This window comes from Siphateles boraxobius, unplaced genomic scaffold (genome assembly GCF_051911475.1).
Source record: "Siphateles boraxobius isolate OS27281-9 unplaced genomic scaffold, OSU_SipBor_1 11, whole genome shotgun sequence".
Taxonomy (NCBI): domain Eukaryota; kingdom Metazoa; phylum Chordata; class Actinopteri; order Cypriniformes; family Leuciscidae; genus Siphateles; species Siphateles boraxobius.
In genome coordinates this window covers 12,799,193-12,816,614 of record NW_027508711.1, presented here as the reverse complement: position 1 = coordinate 12,816,614, position 17,422 = coordinate 12,799,193, and the positions used below count along the sequence as shown (strand labels likewise).

Here is a 17,422-nt window from a genome sequence, read left to right as displayed (position 1 = left end):
AAGGACACTGCACTAGTTTACGCCGGCTTGATGGCAACAGCGGAGTCACTGACACAGAGACACGCAGAACATGCAGGATTCATATTTATACAGTCCTTTTCCGGTTTAATATTCCACTTCGACAACATTTAATTTGAGCGAAACTATCATCACATCACGAGGCCTCCGGTCGAGTTTTATTGTCAAAGGCAGAGGGTCTATCAAGAGTTTATCTCTTTTCTGTAATGGATTGTCCTAAGTCAAGTCAAGTCAAGTCAAGTCACCTTTATTTATATAGCGCTTTTTACAATAAATATTGTATCAAATAGCTTCACAGTGATAACATGAAAATAATATAACAGAGTTTGTTTCTAAAAGAAAATTGCGTCAACGTCCACCTTAAGTAAGGCAGATCAATAATATTATTGAATATTAAATGTCCCCAACTAAGCAAGCCAAAAGACAAGGCAACAGTGGCAAGGAACCAAAACTCCATCAGGTGACAGAATGGAGAAAAAAACCTTGGGAGAAACCAGACTCAGTCGGAGGGCCAGTTCTCCTCTGGCCAACGAAGGAACAGTGCATGATTTATGATCGGAACATTTAGAATATTTATCCATTTCCATCTTTTGGAAGTCCAAGTAATCACGCCGGTGTTGAGACGAGTTGTTGAGGATCAGTGCCGTCCACCATAGAGGGTCCATATCGCCGGTGTTGAGTCGTCTCTTCACAGGCTTTGTGATTGGGGTATCTGAAGTCTCCGTGAAAGGCTGGATACAAACTGGAGCTGACGAATGCCGTTTTTCTCGGGACTCGCGTCCCGAGATAACAGCAGAAAAGCAAAAAGGGAAAATAATTAGCGTAGCTGCTGTTCATAATGATTTCCATAACACGGGCGTAAATGATAAAAAACATGAAGACAGTGATTCTTGCGTCCCAGAGTCACCCCCCTCCGTCCCCCACTCAACTCAGCCCTGCTTACTGACCTCTACATCCCTCCTGCTGCTGAGACCCAACCACAATCTCATAATCTCTCCGCAGCCCAACCATACGTGCCGACCCGTTTGACTAAGGCTGTCGAGCCCCACTGTCGTCGTTAAAGCAGGTTCAGTGGCAACGGTTCCGTATGGCATACCACCTACCGCAAAACACAATATCTACCCAACCACCCGTCATTCACGCAATATACACAGGAACGTAATGACTGTAAATACTATGCAACCTATACAAATAACCTACAGACTCTTCAAGTTTTATAATATTAAATGCATTTGATCTGATTCAGCAGTGGTATAAAAGGTAAGCATTATGTAAATGCTTGGCTAAAGAGATGCGTCTCTAATCTAGTTTTAAACTGGGACAGCGAGTCAGAGCCTCGAACAATACCAGGAAGGCTATTCCAGAGTTTTGGAGCTAAATGTGAGAACGCCCTTCCTCCTTTAGTGGACTTAGATATCCTAGGAATGACCAGAAGCCTCGAATTTAGTGATCTTAAAGAACGCGATGGATTGTAGGGCGATAGAAGGTCCATTAAATACACAGGAGCTAAACCATTTAGGGCTTTATAGGTCAGTAATAGTACTTTGTAATTGATACGGAACTTGATAGGTAACCAGTGTAGAGATGATAAAATTGGTGTTATATGATCATATTTTCTTGACCTAGTAAGAACTCTAGCAGCTGCATTTTGCACTAACTGTTGCTTGTTTATTGAGGATGCAGGACAGCCAGCTAATATAGCATTACAATAATCTAGTCTCAAGGTCATGAATGCATGAACTAACTTTTCTGCATCAGAAACAGATAGCATGTTACGTAGCTTTGTAATGTTTCTAAGGTGGAAAAAGGCTGTTCTTGTAACATATGAAATATGATTTTCGAAAGACAAGTTGCAGTCTAGTATAACACCCAGGTCTTTTACTGTAGTGGATAAAGTAACAGGACATCCTTCTATATTAAAGTCATTAAGTCATTATGTTCCTTATTAGATACATTATTATATAATTTCATGTGGAAAAATAAATCACACACAATTAAAATGAGGAGGTTCTAAGAAATATGGTTAGTGATGGAGGTCTGTGAGTTGTTGACTTTACCCTATTTTACCATGTGCTAAAAGTAAATTGGTTAAAAAGATTTGTTAAAAAAGAAAACTTTATATGGAACATATTTCCTCATTTTGTTTTTTAAGGAAATTGGAGATATGGAATTTTTGTTACAGTGCCCCTTCTCACTAGTAAAACTACCCATTAAATTAGCAAAATTTCACCAACAGGTTTTTGTTATCGTGGTTACTGGTTTACAAACATCATTTTTCACCTCACCGTTGTTTTATGTGCAACAATCAGAATATTATTTACAGAAATAGATCAATATTTTTTGAGAGATGGTATTTAAATAACACCTCTATTGTTAATCAGCTGATGGATGACAATTGTCAGTTTTATTCCTTTTCATAATTCTCCAAAAAAAATGAGCTTCAGGAAATGAATGTAATATTGTATTCAACGCCATAAAAACTCTTGAAAGGAGAGCAAACATATAGACCTATTTCGTTGTATTCGTTCTATTTCTATTGAAGGGATTTTGATTACTGATGACAAATTCAATATTAACAGAAAATATTCCAGCATCATCTTTCACATGGATGATGACGTTATACAATGTTAATTGGAGTCTTGTCTGGTCTCTTCCACACAAATATCTTTTAACAAACAAAATAAAAGAAATTACATTTAAAAATGTTGTATAGATGCTACCCTTGTAATAGTGTACTCAATAAGTATATCCAAAACATTGGAAATTAATGCACTTTCTGTGATGTAGAAGAGACAATGGTACATCTTTTTGTGAATGTGTTTGTGTTAAATATTTTCGGAATGAGTTATGTACCTACCTCTCAGAAAAAACAAATGTTAGAATATGTATTAACACCTTTAATATTATTTTTCCTTACCACAATTCAAATTTGTATTTCCAGTACATTGTTAATCTGCTCATGATACTTGGCAATTTTTTTATTCACAAATACAAATTCTTGGGTAAGATCCCGCTACTCTCAATTTTTCTGGTAGACTATAATTCATATGTTTTGTCTTTGATGGGCATAAAAACAGAAAATCTTTGAAAAAGTCAAAGATTACTTTCAATGTTTAACCTTGCATAATTTTATTTATCTATTTGGGGGGTTTTTTTCAATCCCCTCTGGCTTTATGTTATTTTATTTGTACTGTTTTATTGTTACTGTTGTTATGTATATGTTACATTTTCTTTCTTTTGGCATCAATAAAAAAGGTCTATACGGAAACCCGTCAAAATAAAAGTTTGGTTTCACTTAAAGAAACTGCGATAGAAATATATTACTCTGGTACAGTATAATGTACATCTTAATGTAATACTATAATACAATTATTATTATTTAAACAAATTTTCTTCCTCTGTTGTGTAGCACTTGTTTGCAAAACAATTAAAGGGCTTGTTTAATTTTCATATGAATAAATGTTTTATGCCTTCATTTGATTACCAATAAAATTCAAATACACGATACAGAATTTCTTTACAAAAAAAATATTCATAGGGCCCTATTATTACTTTGCTTTTATGAATTCAATCAATTTGACATGGTTTTGATTAAACCATATTGACAAGATAAAACAGAAAGCACAGACCTGGGTAAAAATAAAATGGATTTTGAAGAAATAAACAGTAAGAATGTAATTGTTGTTAAACTCAATTAGGCTAATTACACATGCTTTTTGATTAAACTATTTATCGTGTAAAGTGTTCTTATCCTCAAGGTTGGCTGCACTAAGAGTTTAGCTTTCTTGTTTTTCATCATCACTATAAGGCAAAGTTGATTGGTTCCTGCTGTATCAGTAGCCAATGACCTCGCGTGCTGCTCAACGTTCAAATACTTTGTTAGCATTTGCTGTAGTTTCTCCACCTGTATTAACTGAAATGAATACAGTCATGACATGTATGAAAACCTACGGTGAATATAACAAGGCTACAGTTAGCTGTAGTACAGTAGATCACCGAGGGTTAATTTTCAAAGCCTAGTCCATAAGCTAATTGAGTACAATTATTTAATGAATTCACAGTTTATAGCAACTGACGCCACTTCAATTAAAAATATAGGCATTTAATTCAGATGTATTTCTTTGATTGGGGTTCTGTTTTTTTTATTTAAAAGAAAAGTAGGAATTAATCTAATTAATATCGGGGCAAATTACTGTTGTTTTTGCCGTCCATCGGAAAAAGTGAAGTCAATCACGGAAAGTTTAGAATTTTATTTTATTCATATAAAGTTCATTTTATTTCGATGTATGTATGATTATGTTTTATTACCATACATTATTCTTAACGCTTTACCTCCGTAATATTTCAGTCGGAATCGGCACAGACAAACTGTTAATAACTTAAATAATCTGTTAAACATTATTTGAGAAAGATAGTGTTAATGATCATTGTAAAATAAATTATGAACGTCATCCTCCACTCCTTGATTAGTAAAATAAATAAATTGGCTTTATTAATTTGGATTTTTTTTTTCTTCACCGCTCTACTAGTAGTAACCGGTGTGATGACACATTGGTGATACTGAAAGCTGATTGGCTTGATGTTTATATGCGGAAATTTAATTCTTCTGGACTTTATAATAAGATGATGTCCGACCGATTTAACCTTCTTTGTGCCTTTTTCTGCACGCCTTTTGGACAGAGGCAATGACTATTTGATCCATTAGACTGTAAGTGCCTTGCGAAGGCGGCGCTTATTAATGAATAGCTAATGAAGATTTTGGGCAGGGATAATTCCACGGATAATAATAATAATAATAATAATAATAATAATAATAATAATAATAATAATAATAATAATAACTGTTTAAAATTAAGTTTGTTACTTTTCAATAAATGTGTTGAGATTCGATGTGCGCTAACCCACGCGAATTCAGGTGTAACTTACGTGCATGGTTATGAATGATTTGAATATTAGTTGCTATAGCAACGCGTTTTATGAATTTTGACTGCATATGTTTACACTCGAACTGATCGCTTTCTGAGTTGGTTGAGATAGGAGGCGAACAATTCAGAGACTTTTGCAAAGTATTTTATGCAAATCTTGTGAAGTTGCAGCTGAGAAGAGACTTTTATTCTAGAAGAAGATCATCGGACCATATATCCTTTCCATATTTTTATTTTTTAAAGAGTTCATATTGTTTTTGTGGAGACTTCTATTCAATTGTTATTTTCTTACGTTAGAAGGAAGTTGGTGTTTTATTTAATTTTTAGTTTATTATTTTATTTAATTTTTAGTATTTCTGAGGAGAGTTGTATTTTTTTTGTATTGTTTTTATTGCAGATTGGAGGATGTCAATGGCTCAAATGGGGGGAAGAGGAGGTGAGTGCTTTAGTTTTTTATTTGGAAATGCTATGTTATGGTATAATATTGTTGTACAATGATTGAGTAAATTAATGTGAAGTAACTTGTTTCAAGGTAAATTTGATCCCCCAATTTTCCCAGCTAAGTGATCACATGTATTTGATTCCTTGCATATGAAATCAACTTTTCAATTTGAGTAACTAAAGTTATGTATAGTGACAATTTGTGATTGACCACTGACATTGAGTATTGGTTATTGTTAAACCATTAATACTATTGAAATATTCCAGCATCAGGCCGCTCCAGATGCAGGAGAGCTGCTGTCTCTCAGACGGCTGGTCGGGAGGTTTGGAGACCCGGTTCTGATGGCCGTGATCAGGATCCGCTGCCAGCCCCGACCCAGACACAGATCCAGGAGCTTCATGGTTATTTAACACAGTCTTTGTCTTCTGAGTCGTCTTTTTCTGTGTCCACAGGTCCAGCTCACAGGAAGAAGGAGTGGCAGAGCGGCAGCCAGAAGAGCCCAGATGATGGACGTCCGTCCACTTCATCTAAACACTCTCGCAGAGGTCAGAATAGGCTTTGACCAATTCTTACGTTGATTCTAAATATTATTACAACAAAAGAAAAAATTTTTTTTTGATTTCTGAAATTTTCCAGACCCTTCATCATCTTTGTCCCTCTCTGAGGACAATGTGGAGAGGCGGTTATGCAGAGAGTTGTTGAGGCTGAGCAGCAGAGGCTCGTACAGCGTGGAATGGAGGTGGAGTGGGGATATTTCGGAGAGCCGAAGCGAACAGGACAGTGGCAGCAGCTGCGGTTTGTCCAGGTCCGACAGCTTGGAAGGGTGGCAGTGCCCTCCGCTGCCGGGTCAAGTTCCTGTCGAGCCGACAGAGACTTCGAGTGGCCGAACTGCTCAGGGTGCCACGGAGGCTTCTCCTGTGAACAAGAGCTCAACAGGTGAGACTGAAATAAGGCTGGGTATTGTAAAGTGTACAGATAGAGATTTTGCCATTTCATGCAGAACTGCTTCAAGTTTTTAGCATGTTAATGTCCCGTCACATCTACTGTTGCTCAGCTGAATTTTGCTGAAATTTTTTCAGAAATATTTTAATTTTAACATTTTCAGATCATTAAGAGAACATTCAAAAGTAATGTTCCCAGAATGCAAATTTATAAAAATAATGTTCCTTTAACCAAAAAATGTCTTTTTTCAAACATTGAAAAAACTGGACGTTGTGAACGTTCAGGGAACATTTAGAAATAACGATTGTTTAACTTTATGGGAACATTAGCAAAACGTTCTCAATAAGCCGTGAACTCAATGGTACTTGCGCTGTCTGACACACACCAGAAACACGCGCACAGAATGCCGATTCTCAGACAACATTCCAGCCCCAATAGAATTATATTTTTGACTTATTGCACTTGAATTGTCAAATGCTCAGTCGCTATGTGATAAATAAAAATTGTGAAATAAAAAGACTATTAATATTGTGAAATACGATTTTGGGACATTTATGCAGGCATTTAGCAGAAGTCAGGTGGGTAGCTTGGAAATATTTCCATTACTTTGGATTTGTAACATTACAGATAAGAATTCAACAGAAAAATTTAAGTTATGTCATGATATTATTAATTTGACATCAGAAATATTTCTCTTCATTTCAGAAAAACCTACAAGGAAGAGGAAAAGAATTGGTTGTTTCCTGAACAGGATATGGAAGGCTATGAAGGGTTATTTCTGCTGCTGTTGCCACAGTTGTGCTGTGGATGTTGTGGAGCCTTTTGTCCCTCCAGCAGATCTGGAGCCAGAGCCTGATCCTGATACATCATCAACCGATCCTGATACATCATCACCTGATCCTGATACATCATCACCTGATCCTGATACATCATCATCTTATCCTGATACATCATCAGCTGATCCTGATACATCATCAGCTGATCCTGATACATCATCACCTGCACCAGATCTCTCCGGCGTTGAGCCAAATAATGGTAAATCGCCAGTCCTTATTTCTCCCACATTATTTTAAACAGTATTGCTGTCTTGTTTTCCACTCAAAATATCTTAAAGCTTGTTTTCAGAGAATATTTATATTATTTTCCCCATATTAATGTTATTTTCTTAACACAACCAGGACTGATATTTTTTGAATAAAACAATTTCATATATATTTCTCAGATTTTTCTGTTCGTTTTTCAGAGTCCTTTGAGTCTCTCTATAAAGCGGGAGAGATGATTGGATGCGGAGCGTTTGGCAATGTGTACAGGGGAACACGCAAATTTGACGGCAAAAAGGTAAATCTTCCCGAATTGTACAAATGTTTGGCTTTTGTGTGCATCAAAACATATTCAAAACAATTTACAAATGGTATAATACTTAGTGCAAGGTCAAGTGCTTGAATACTGTTACTGTTCTTGACTTGAAACTGTTTTTGTGTTTTTTTTGCAGGTTGCCATCAAGCGGATGCGCAAGTTTGACAATTTTCTTTATCTTGATATTGTAAGTCGGCCATAACCTGAATATGTATTTAGTTGTTTAAGTGCAGATTGCTGTAGTTAATACACCCATAGGACGCTTTAGGTGTTAATGTGATTGACAAATAAGCCTAGAGACAAAAAAGAAAAAAAAATTGAGCTCTTTTGAGGCTCTTTTGAACTTATCTACAAAGATCAAAGAAAAGTACGCTTAAAAATGTTTTCGTCAGATTTTTACCCAGCTAAGCTTCTGTCTACTGCTTTTCTCTAGCCTGGACATCCCGAACCTCTCATTACAGAAGTGGCGCTGCTGCTAATGATGAGGCGAGAACCCATGAGCCCATACGTCATACAACTATACGAGTGGTTTGAACACCCTCGAAAATTCACTCTCATTATGGAGTTCCCCGAACCCTGCGAGAGCTTGCTGGACTTCATCACTCGTCGTAATCCTGAAGTGTGTGAAACAGTAGCGCGGGTCTTCATGCAGCAGGCTGTGCTGGCAGTACAACACTGCATCGAGCATGGCGTTTTTCACAATGACATTCATGCGCAGAATTTCCTGTTGAAGAGAAACTCGTTAGACCTCAAGCTGATAGACTTTGGCTGCGGTCAGCTATTCAGTAGTGAGGGCTACGAGAGCGACATATACCTTGGTGAGCATTTTGGGAGTTTGGAAACCTGAATGTAGTGACGCTTTAAGCAAAAAAAGCTCAACAATGTGCAAATGTCTTGCTTACAGGAAGACAGGATCACTGCCCACCTGAAGTCTTCACAGAACCCAGATTCCACGCCGTCCCAGCAAATGTCTGGGCTCTAGGAGTGATGTTGTATGAGATGTTGAACGCATCTCGTCCTTTTTGCAGTAGAACGGAAGTCATAGAAGCCAAAGTTACATTTCAGAATTCCAACTTATCCAGAGGTGAGTGAATAATATTGATAACACTTATAAACCTACACGCACACACACACACACACACACATAAAGTAAAGGCTCTGTACTGAAACCGTTAAAGGTGAAGCATGTAAGATTTTTTATATATGGCTCAACGTGGAGCGAGAGTTTGGGCTGTGGTTACTGTAGCAGGCGGAGCCATGGAAAAATAAATCCAGCTTTAGTTACAGAAGTGAAAGCCGAAATTCGCCGCATTTATATCTCCAAAGATTAAACGGGTCAAGAACGCGTCAAAGTCAACAGAGCGTTGTGATGCTACGCGCTACAAAGCATGCTTCGATACCATACAGCATCATCATGCACCCGTTCAGAAAGACACATTTTCATCAAGACAAATGCAACACAGCTAAATGTATTTCTAATATGTTGTTCCTGAAACATGCCTTCACAAGAACCAGTAAGAGCTGGGTTTGTGATGTTTAAGTTGGGGAAGACGCGATGCACGAAAGGGGCCTTTGCGGGGTTTGTTTGAAAATATCCCTTATCTTGTAATTCCACTTGGTGCCACTAGTGTCGCAGAAACGACATGCTTCACTTTTAAAGTAAAGATAAGGAACATTTTACATGATATTAATCACGTTTTAGATGCTGTTTTCATAGATTCCAAGTCACATGACTAACCAGCTCTCTCCTTATTAACATTTGTACAGAATGCAGTGATCTGATTAGCCAGTGCCTAGCCCGGGATCCAACGAAACGCCTGACGTTAGAGCAGATGTCACAACATACATGGATTAGAAATGATCTACTGTAGATTGGAGAAGTTCAGGAGATTCACTTGATCTGTGATTTAAGGTGTGAGGAAGTGTAACAGACAGAGTAGGATTATTATCATTTGTCTTCAACTCTTGATTGATTGTAGTTAGATTTTCAAATTTGTGTTAATTGTAATGTTCTTGTTGTAGTCAAGTCCTCTTCATTTCTGTAGCACTTTGTACAATACAGATTGTTTCAAAGCGGCTTCACGGTAAACGGGAAAATAACAGAATCAGTGCAAACAGAATTCTCTTCTGTTGTAAAACAGCTCTTAAAATATCATTCATGAGTTGACTTGTTCATATAATCTTTGTATAGGATAGGAAAGAACACACCTTCTGTCCTTGGTGGAGGGCTGGAGACTCGACCCAAAGCCTGAAGTCCAACCCCAACCTGACAGGGAACTCAAGCGCCACACCAGAGAGATCCAAGCCTGTCCACGTCTGAGCAAGAACACGAGAGACTGAAGACTGGAAACAAGTCATCAAGTCATCACAGCTCAATTCGCTTTGTTTTAAACATCAAGTTAAGACAAGTCATCTTTATCTATATAGCGCCTTATGTATGACCAATCTGTATTAGGGCTGCTGGGTATCGACTTCCATACTTTTTAGGCACCGACCGAATTGCCTCGATACCATTAAGTATCAAAAATTGTCTCGTTGTTCAGTACCAAATTTTGACACCTGAGGGGTTAATCTTGTCAACGTGGGTGAAACTGCAGCATGTATGATGTGCACAAATCTAGTGCTGGTGATTGGCTGTGGCGAGGCATCAAGGACATTGCTCTAGTTTACGCTGGCTTGATGGCAACAGCGCAGTCACTGACACAGAGACACGCAGAACATGCAGGATTCATATTTATACAGTCCTTTTCCGGTTTAATATTCCACTTCGACAACATTTAATTTGAGCGAAACTATCATCACATCACGAGGCCTCCGGTCGAGTTTTATTGTCAAAGGCAGAGGGTCTATCAAGAGTTTATCTCTTTTCTGTAATGGATTGTCCTAAGTCATTATGTTCCTTATTAGATACATTATTATATAATTTCATGTGGAAAAATAAATCACACACAATTAAAATGAGGAGGTTCTAAGAAATATGGTTAGTGATGGAGGTCTGTGAGTTGTTGACTTTACCCTATTTTACCATGTGCTAAAAGTAAATTGGTTAAAAAGATTTGTTAAAAAAGAAAACTTTATATGGAACATATTTCCTCATTTTGTTTTTTAAGGAAATTGGAGATATTGAATTTTTGTTACAGTGCCCCTTCTAGTAAAACTACCCATTAAATTAGCAAAATTTCACCAACAGGTTTTTGTTATCGTGGTTACTGGTTTACAAACATCATTTTCCACCTCACCGTTGTTTTATGTGCAACAATCAGAATATTATTTACAGAAATAGATCAATATTTTTTGAGAGATGGTATTTAAATAACACCTCTATTAATCAGCTGATGGATGACAATTGTCAGTTTTATTCCTTTTCATAATTCTCCCAAAAAAATGAGCTTCAGGAAATGAATGTAATATTGTATTCAACGCCATTCCTAGTGTTATAAAAACTCTTGAAAGGAGAGCAAACATATAGACCTATTTCGTTGTATTCGTTCTATTTCTATTGAAGGGATTTTGATTACTGATGACAAATTCAATATTAACAGAAAATCTATTCCAGCATCATCTTTCACATGGATGATGACGTTATACAATGTTAATTGGAGTCTTGTCTGGTCTCTTCCACACAAATATCTTTTAACAAACAAAATAAAAGAAATTACATTTAAAAATGTTGCATAGATGCTACCCTTGTAATAGTGTACTCAATAAGTATATCCAAAACATTGGAAATTAATGCACTTTCTGTGATGTAGAAGAGACAATGGTACATCTTTTTGTGAATGTGTTTGTGTTAAATATTTTCGGAATGAGTTATGTACCTACCTCTCAGAAAAAACAAATGTTAGAATATGTATTAACACCTTTAATATTATTTTTCCTTACCACAATTCAAATTTGTATTTCCAGTACATTGTTAATCTGCTCATGATACTTGGCAATTTTTTTATCCACAAATACAAATTCTTGGGTAAGATCCCGCTACTCTCAATTTTTCTGGTAGACTATAATTCATATGTTTTGTCTTTGATGGGCATAAAAACAGAAAATCTTTGAAAAAGTCAAAGATTACTTTCAATGTTTAACCTTGCATAATTTTATTTATCTATTTGGGTTTTTTTTTTCCATCCCCTCTGGCTTTATGTTATTTTATTTGTACTGTTTTATTGTTACTGTTGTTATGTATATGTTACATTTTCTTTCTTTTGGCATCAATAAAAAAGGTCTATACGGAAACCCGTCAAAATAAAAGTTTGGTTTCACTTAAAGAAACTGCGATAGAATTATATTACTCTTGTGCAGTATAATGTACATCTTAATGTAATACTATAATACAATTATTATTATTAAAACAAATTTTCTTCCTCTGTTGTGTAGCACTTGTTTGCCAAACAATTAAAGGGCTTGTTTAATTTTCATATGAATAAATGTTTTATGCCTTCATTTGATTACCAATAAAATTCAAATACACAATACAGAATTTCTTTACAAAAAAAAAAACATTTCATAGGGCCCTATTATTACTTTGCTTTTATGAATTCAATCCATTTGACATGGTTTTGATTAAACCATATGACAAGATAAAACAGAAAGCACAGACCTGGGTAAAAATAAAATGGAATTTGAAGAAAAAAACAGTAAGAATGTAATTGTTGTTAAACTCAATTAGGCTAATTACACATGCTTTTTGATTAAACTATTTATCGTGTAAAGTGTTCTAATCCTCAAGGTTGGCTGCACTAAGAGTTTAGCTTTCTTGTTTTTTCATCATCACTATAAGGCAAAGTTGATTGGTTCCTGCTGTATCAGTAGCCAATGACCTCGCGTGCTGCTCAACGTTCAAATACTTTGTTAGCATTTGCTGTAGTTTCTCCACCTGTATTAACGTCTCGGTTACGTATGTAACCCTCGTTCCCTGAGTAGGGAACGGAGACGTTACGTCGGATGACGACGAATGGGGGTTTCGCTTAGAACACCTATCGACTTCGAGTATTACAAAACGAGCCAATGGCGATGAAATGCCATGGGTCTGCGGAATTTGCATAGCGTATCTCCGCCCCACCGCGTGGGTATAAAGGAGGACGCCGGCAACATGCAGGTATGTCTTCGCTGAGGAGCCGAGACTGAACTCAGGCGTCTGCCCAGCGGTACAGCGGAAGTGGCAGGGAGACGTAACGTCTCCGTTCCCTACTCAGGGAACGAGGGTTACATACGTAACCGAGACGTTCCCTTTCGTAGTCACTCCGAGTTACGTCGGATGACGACGAATGGGGGTCCCCGTGAAATCACGCCACCTTCACAGCTGTCTTCCAGTGCCCTGCGAAAGTCTGATCCCCTTGTCGTGATACTGGCACAGACGAAGGAGTCCTACTTAACACAGGAATACCAAGGTACACTGGGAAGCATATCTCAGAGGAGATATGCCGCAGCATGCCTACCCGTAGGGAGGACTTAAGATACACATATGGCCGGAGGGCTACATATGGGTGAACACTGAAGTGACCAGCCCGAGGGGTGGCAACTTTCAACTCCAGGAGGGCAAGATGGCTTGCCAAGGGAAAGACACATGCTCAAGGAGGCTTACAGTGGAAATACACATGTGGGGGTTACTCAGGGAGGAACCATGCACACGGAGGCACCTAGCCGACGCCCAGGCAATAGACACTGGCGCCAGCGTCAACAGTGCAGGAGGAACTCAGGGCTTCAAAGAGGAAGGCTCACCTAAGGAATAATCGCACGTATCCAGTCCGTGGAGTGGAATGGCGAGCAAGCGAAGACACCTGAGCGGGTCCAGTACTAGCTGACTGAAGCGAGTACACGAGAGGACACAGGCTCCACTCGGAGATTATAGAATCTGGCGAATGTGTTGGGTGTCGCCCAGCCTGCAGCTCTACAAATGTCTGCCAGCGAGGCGCCATGCGCTAGAGCCCAAGAGGAAGCCACACTCCGGGTGGAGTGGGCTGTCACACCAAGGGGGCACGGTCGGCCTTGCTGTTGGTAAGCCAAAGCAATGGCGTCCACTATCCAGTGAGACAACCTCTGCTTTGAGAGAGCCTTTCCCTTCAGTCTCCCACCATAACAGACAAAGAGCTGGTCTGAGGTCCTGAAACACTGCGTTCTGTCTACGTAAGCGCGGAGAGCGCGTACTGGACAGAGCAGTGCCAAGGCTGGGTCTGCCTCCTCCCGGGGCAGCGCTTGCAGGTTCACCACCTGGTCCCGGAAGGGAGTGGTGGGAACCTTGGGCACATATCCAGGCCGGGGTCTCAGGATCACGTGAGAGTGACCGGGCCCGAATTCCAGGCACGCTTCGTCAACGGAGAATGCGTGCAGGTCCCCTACCCTCTTGATGGAGGCCAATGCAACCAGGAGCGCTGTCTTCATAGACAGGAACTTAAGCTCCACTGATTGCAGAGGCTCAAAGGGAGCCGTCTGCAGGGCATTTAAGACCACTGAGAGGTCCCAAGAGGGAACGAGAGGAGGACGAGGAGGATTTAGTCTCCTCGCTCCTCTCAGGAACCTGACGATCAGGTCGTGCTTCCCCAGAGACTTACCTTGAACTGCTTCGTGATATGCGGCGATAGCGGCCACATACACCTTCAGGGTGGAGGGAGACAGCCTTCGCTCCAACCCCTCTTGCAGGAAGGAAAGCACGACAGAGATCGAGCACCTCCTGGGGTCTTCTCGACGAGAAGAGCACCAGTTGACGAAGAGGTTCCACTTCAACGCATAGACATGTCTCGTGGACGATGCTCTAGCGGAAGTGATGGTAGCCGCCACCGCTGGTGGCAGGGTACTCAAACCTGCCTCGTCCCGTCCAGGAGCCACACGTGGAGCCTCCAGAGATCGGGTCGAGGGTGCCAAAGGGTGCCCCGTCTCTGAGAAAGGAGATCCTTCCTCAGAGGAATTGGCCAAGGAGGTGCTGTCGCGAGGAGCACCAGTTCGGAGAACCAGGTCCGGGTGGGCCAATACGGCGCAACCAGAATGAGCTGCTCCTCGTCCTCCTTGATCTTGCACAAGGTCTGTGCGAGAAGGCTCACTGGGGGAAACGCATACTTGCGTAGGCCCCGCGGCCAGCTGTGCGCCAGTGCATCCGTGCCGAGAGAGCCCTCAGTCAGGGGATAGAACAGGGCGCAATGGGTCGAGTCGTGAGAGGCAAACAGATCTATCTGTGCGTCCCCGAACTGGTCCCAAATCAGCTGAACCGACTGGGGATGGAGTCTCCATTCGCAGGAGATGGGCCGAAACCGTGACAGCTCGTCGGCTGCAAAGTTCCGATCTCCCGGAATGTAGATAGCACGAAGGGACCTCAGGTGCTTCTGACTCCATAAGAGGAGGTGGCGTGCGAGTTGCGACATACGGCGGGAGCGTAGACCACCCTGACGGTTGATGTACGCTACAGTCGCGGTATTGTCTGAACGGACTAGTACGTGTTGACCCCTGAGCAACGTGAGGAAACGGTGCAGGGCAAGGCGTACTGCCAGCAACTCGAGGCAATTGACAAGCAGAAGGCGCTGGGGTCCTGTCCAGGAGCCCGCGGCAGCATGTCCGTTGCACATGGCGCCTCAGCCCGTGGAAGAGGCATCTGTGGAGACAACAACATGCCTGGAAACTCGTTCTAGGGGAACACCGGCCCGTAGAAACTGAGGTTCCACCACGGGGTGAAGGTCTGACGACAGGTCGGAGTTACTGTAACTCGGAGCGTGCCATGATGCCATGCCCACCTCGGGACTCGATCGCGAAGCCACAGCTGAAGCGGTCTCATATGAAGCAATCCGAGCGGCGTTGCCGCAGCTGCAGATGCCATATGCCCCAGGAGCCTCTGAAACAATTTCAGTGGGACCGCACTCTTGTTTAATGGCTGAGTGGAGAAGGCGACCAAGTCCATGCCGAGAAAAGAGCTCCCCTGCACGGGGCAAAGTTTACTCCTTTCCCAGTTGACCCGAAGGCCCAGACGAGCTAGGTGCCGGAGCACTGGGTCCCTGTATTCACAAACCTGGTCTCAGGAGTGAGCTTAAGACAGCCAGTCACCGAGATAGTTCAGGATGCGAACCCCGTGCTCCCATGGAGGAACAAGGGCTGCCTCAACAACCTTGTGAAGGCGCGAGGAGACAGGGCTAGCCCGAATGGGAGAACAGCGTACTGACATGCGCGCGCCCTGACAGCAGAACGTAGGTACGGTCTGAGTCGAAGGAGAACGGAGACATAAGAGTAGGCGTCCTTCAGGTCGATCGCTGCAAACCAATCCTGTGGCCGCACACATCCAGAAATGCGTTTGGCCAGGAGCATCTTGAACGGCAGCCTGAGAAGGGAGCGGTTCAGATGCATAGGTCCAGGATTGGCCGTAACCCACCAGACTTCTCCGGGACAATGAGGTAGGGACTGTTAACCCGGACCTCATCTCGGCTGGAGGGACAGTCTCAATCGCACCCTTCGCCAGTAGGGAGCAACCTCCGCTCTCATGATAGGGGCATAGCCACCGACGAAAGTGGAGCGGACTCCCGTGAAGACGGGAGGAGACCGTGCGAACTGAATCGCATAGCCGAGCCGATGGTTCGCACGACCCAGCGGAACAGATAGGGAGCTCTAGTGCAGGCTCCCAACTGTGCCAGCGGAGTGAAGAACCACAGACGTCCCCCCGGTGGTGCAGCGAAGCGGAAATGACCAGCCCAGACGAGGGCGGCATAGCGGCCCGGTGTGGGGGCAAGGTCATAACCGCACCCTGACAGAGGAGGCCAGGGAAGGACCAGCGTTCCACGGGGGCCTGCTCTGTCAGGGGTCTGGCGACAGAGGGGGACAGGGGCGAAACGGTCCGTGGACGGCACGCCGTGTCAACCACCTCTGGGGCAGAGGGGGAAGAGGAGAGCACGGCTTGTGGGCGGCGCTCTGTGTCGTCCGAGAACTCTGTATGCTCAGAGAGGAGAGAGTCAGTTCTTCCTGAATAAGGATTCTTCCCCAGCCCTCCACCGGGGAAAGGAGTGGCCCTGCTACCAACTCCTGGAAAGAACTGAGTCTCATCTCTGAGCAGCCCATCTCAAAAGTGCCGCTTAACCCGGCGTTTAGCGGGGTGCGGGGCTGGAGAGGGCTGAGGCATCCCCCTACGGTCTTCCAGAGCCAGGCCCGGGTGAACGGGCGGGGTTGGAACCGTGGGAGGGAGCCTTCGGCGGTGGGCAGACTGAGGGATCTGAGCGGACGGCGGGGCCGTCGGGCAGAATAACCTCAATCTGCTCACGGGCGGTTGAGAACTGTGGGCAGAAGCACTCAACCGCACCGCCGAAGAGGCCGACCTGGGAGATGGGGTGTCGAGCAGACGGGTCCGCCCGACATCTTGCACATCAGACCGGTCAGCCCCAAACTGGTGAACATCACCTGACTCCGAGAGCGTACGGCCACTTTCGTCGCTCGGAGAGCAAGGTCAGTGGCGGCGCGCAGCTCACTGAAGAGCCTCGGGTCAGTCCCGCCCTCCTGCATGTCCATGAGCGTCTGGGTCAGGTAGACCAGCAGAACGGTCATGGGATGCAGTGAGGCAGCTGCCTGTCCTGTGGCACTATAGGATTTCGCCACAGATTACTGTGACGAAAAGAACTACAGGCTTGGACGGGTGCTTAGGATTGCGCCGGGAAGCACTCTGAGGACACAGTAGCATGGCAACAGAGCGTTCAACCGGGGGAACCCCAGTGTACCCATGGGCAGCGGCCCCTGAGGGGAGGAAAGGCGGATGAGACCAACGAGAGGACCCGTGAAC

At 42.5% G+C, this 17,422-nt stretch overlaps 1 protein-coding gene across 1 annotated transcript; it reads left to right on the top strand.

Annotated features, from left to right (window-relative positions):
* The first annotated feature begins 5,667 nt into the window (after positions 1–5,667).
* LOC143757045 (uncharacterized) lies at positions 5,668–10,207 on the top strand. Its single transcript, XM_077248033.1, has 9 exons — positions 5,668–5,707; positions 5,838–5,930; positions 6,022–6,321; positions 7,165–7,362; positions 7,571–7,665; positions 7,820–7,870; positions 8,117–8,501; positions 8,588–8,767; positions 9,880–10,207. Exons 1-9 carry the CDS (start codon positions 5,668–5,670, stop codon positions 9,933–9,935), a joined length of 1,398 nt encoding a protein of 465 aa, XP_077104148.1. The 3' UTR covers positions 9,936–10,207.
* Positions 10,208–17,422: the final 7,215 nt, after the last annotated feature.